The sequence below is a fragment of the Oryzias melastigma genome, linkage group LG7, assembly GCF_002922805.2.
Source record: "Oryzias melastigma strain HK-1 linkage group LG7, ASM292280v2, whole genome shotgun sequence".
In the NCBI taxonomy this organism is placed as follows: Eukaryota; Metazoa; Chordata; class Actinopteri; order Beloniformes; family Adrianichthyidae; genus Oryzias; species Oryzias melastigma.
Window position 1 is genome coordinate 25,266,622 of NC_050518.1, and position 2,226 is coordinate 25,268,847.

The following is a 2,226-nucleotide window of genomic DNA, read 5'->3' on the forward strand; positions in this document are numbered from 1 at the left end:
ATACATTCTTTGATGATAGGCCCTACTTGTCTATGTGGTGCACATAAAGTTAACTCTTTATTGTGAAACCTTATTTTGAACCAGAACAGACTCAATAAAGGCGGAATGCCTCCGTGAAATCAGAGATGCGTTTGTCACCATGTGGTATGAGGTCGAGGAGAGCCAAAAGACTCGCAGTGCAGGTTGACGTCAGCGCCCTCAATGACTCGGTACACCACCCCATCAGATGAGAGGATCTGAGGCGGGAGCTCTGAGAGACAGAAACACCATAAACAATCACTCGTTACAAAAGCAACAAGAGTTCTGTAGAAGAAATGTCGTTAAGTTTATCTCTCATAAGTACCTAAAAAGTAAACTAAAAGTATAATACCTTGATTTTTATTTAAAAAGAAATATACTTAAAACAAACTTAACTGTACTTATTTTTTGGTAAGGGAATGTTTATGCATTTTCGCTTTTTTTGACGTAGAAATTCTTTAGTGGGGGCTACCAACACAAACCTCTTCTCCAGCACCTTTCCAGTTCCGTGGTGTTCACCCTCAGGCTCTAGATCCCTCTGGTGTTTATACCCCTCACCACTACATGCACGATCCATCGTAATTGTGGTCTTCATGAACCTGTTGCATTGTCTTTAGGATCATATCGTAGGAAGCAGGCCCTAAATGTGTACTTACCCACAACAAACAGGTTGATATTGAGCAGGATAGACCCATGCCTGTTGGTGGCTTCACACTGATACACAGCCGTGTCAGAGACTCTCACGTCCCTCAGAATCAGTGAGCTGCCGGTTATACTCCGACGGGCGTCCTCGTCCACCTCTGCACACAGTTGGAGAAACAACAAACACGTAGGATGTGACCAGAAAATACTGAATGATTACCAAACATTCATCATTAGCTACTCTAGAAAAATGTCGTTTCCACATCGTCAACACCAAACAAACAACAAAATGAAATGTTTGCATTCAAATCACTGCAGATCTCATTTCAGCATCACATCAAACCTGAAAAGTTTCACGTGTTTAATGTTTTCATGATGTAGTTTTATTGATCATTTAGAGAACACAAAGAGTCATAAAGTCTCACTCCAAATGTAGTCTTTTAATTATGATGATGAAGTTTTTAACTAAAATTAAAAAAACTGTGTGGTTTTTTAGGACATATTCTCATTAGAAATTTGAGTTGCGGGCGGAACTGTTGACATGGAATAAGCCACACCCACTTTCTGTTACCCATCTGTTTACACCACGGATCCGGCCCGCCAGGTAATTCTATCGGCCCTCCAGATCATTTTATTTTACTGTTATTAATGACCAGATGTTATCTTGAGCTCATTTCTAACTTGTTTAAATTTGACAAAATATATTTTTATGTAGAGTAAAATATTAAAGTTATTTAAGGTTTAAGTTGGTTTATTCTGGATGCATCAGAATGGAGCGGAGCAGGGAGCTAGCGGCCTGCCCACTGTATTTTCTACATCACAAATAAGCAAATTTTCCAACTGTTTTTTTTACATCTCCTGATTTACAATGATTTGAATAAAGAATTACTAAGAATCACAATTTTAATCTTCAATTCTTTTACAAATGTCCTTCATCATGAAAAAAATGCCACAAGAACATGTTAGAAACACCATTTTCATCTGGGTCTTTAAAGGCCCTGTACCATACTAATAAGCTTTTTTTTTTAGCTTTTAACACTAGAAGTCCCACAGTGCAGTAATTTGGCTTTTCTACCGATAAAACCCGCACGGCAGCCAGTTGGCTGGAAGGCTTTTAGACATTATCCTTAATCAGGTGTGAATGGAGGCTTTTGTTCTGTAAACACAACCAAAGGTGGGGCCATGCTGAACAATTCAACAAAACTTGTTTTCATGTTGCCATTTTAGGGAGAGATTAAAAGATTAAAATCTTAAATCTTCCAACGACTTGATGGTTTGGGGACTAAATGTTCATGAGATCTTTTCATGTTTAGGATTTCTGGATCTGCAGAAACTTTCAGCTTTTAGAATAAAGATGGAAGCAGCTTCTTGATCTGCTCAGATGTTCATCAATTTAAGTTTCAAACTTTTGTTTTGCTACTGTGAACATCCTGAATGCTTCAGGCTTCCACATGTTTTCATTTTAACGTTTTTTATCTAAAAATCTGTGATAACAAACGTCATTATAATTCATTATTTTCTGCTTTAGCATTTGTAAAACCTGAACTTTAGGGGCTTTAAAATTTG

At 37.8% G+C, this 2,226-nt stretch overlaps 1 protein-coding gene across 3 annotated transcripts in view; it reads right to left on the bottom strand.

Moving 5' to 3' along the window:
* Window positions 1–2,226, bottom strand: part of LOC112159369 (neural cell adhesion molecule L1.1) — a 60,303-nt gene that overhangs the window by 16,612 nt on the left and 41,465 nt on the right. For all 3 annotated transcript variants that reach the window (XR_004948229.1, XM_036212916.1, XM_036212915.1), the window contains 2 exons: window positions 675–818; window positions 139–250 (listed from right to left, as the gene is read on the bottom strand). Coding sequence is in view for 2 of the 3 variants with exons in the window: in XM_036212916.1 (XP_036068809.1) it covers window positions 139–250; window positions 675–818 (256 nt within the window). In the remaining variant the exon portion in view is untranslated. The remainder of the gene's footprint in view (window positions 1–138; window positions 251–674; window positions 819–2,226) is intronic.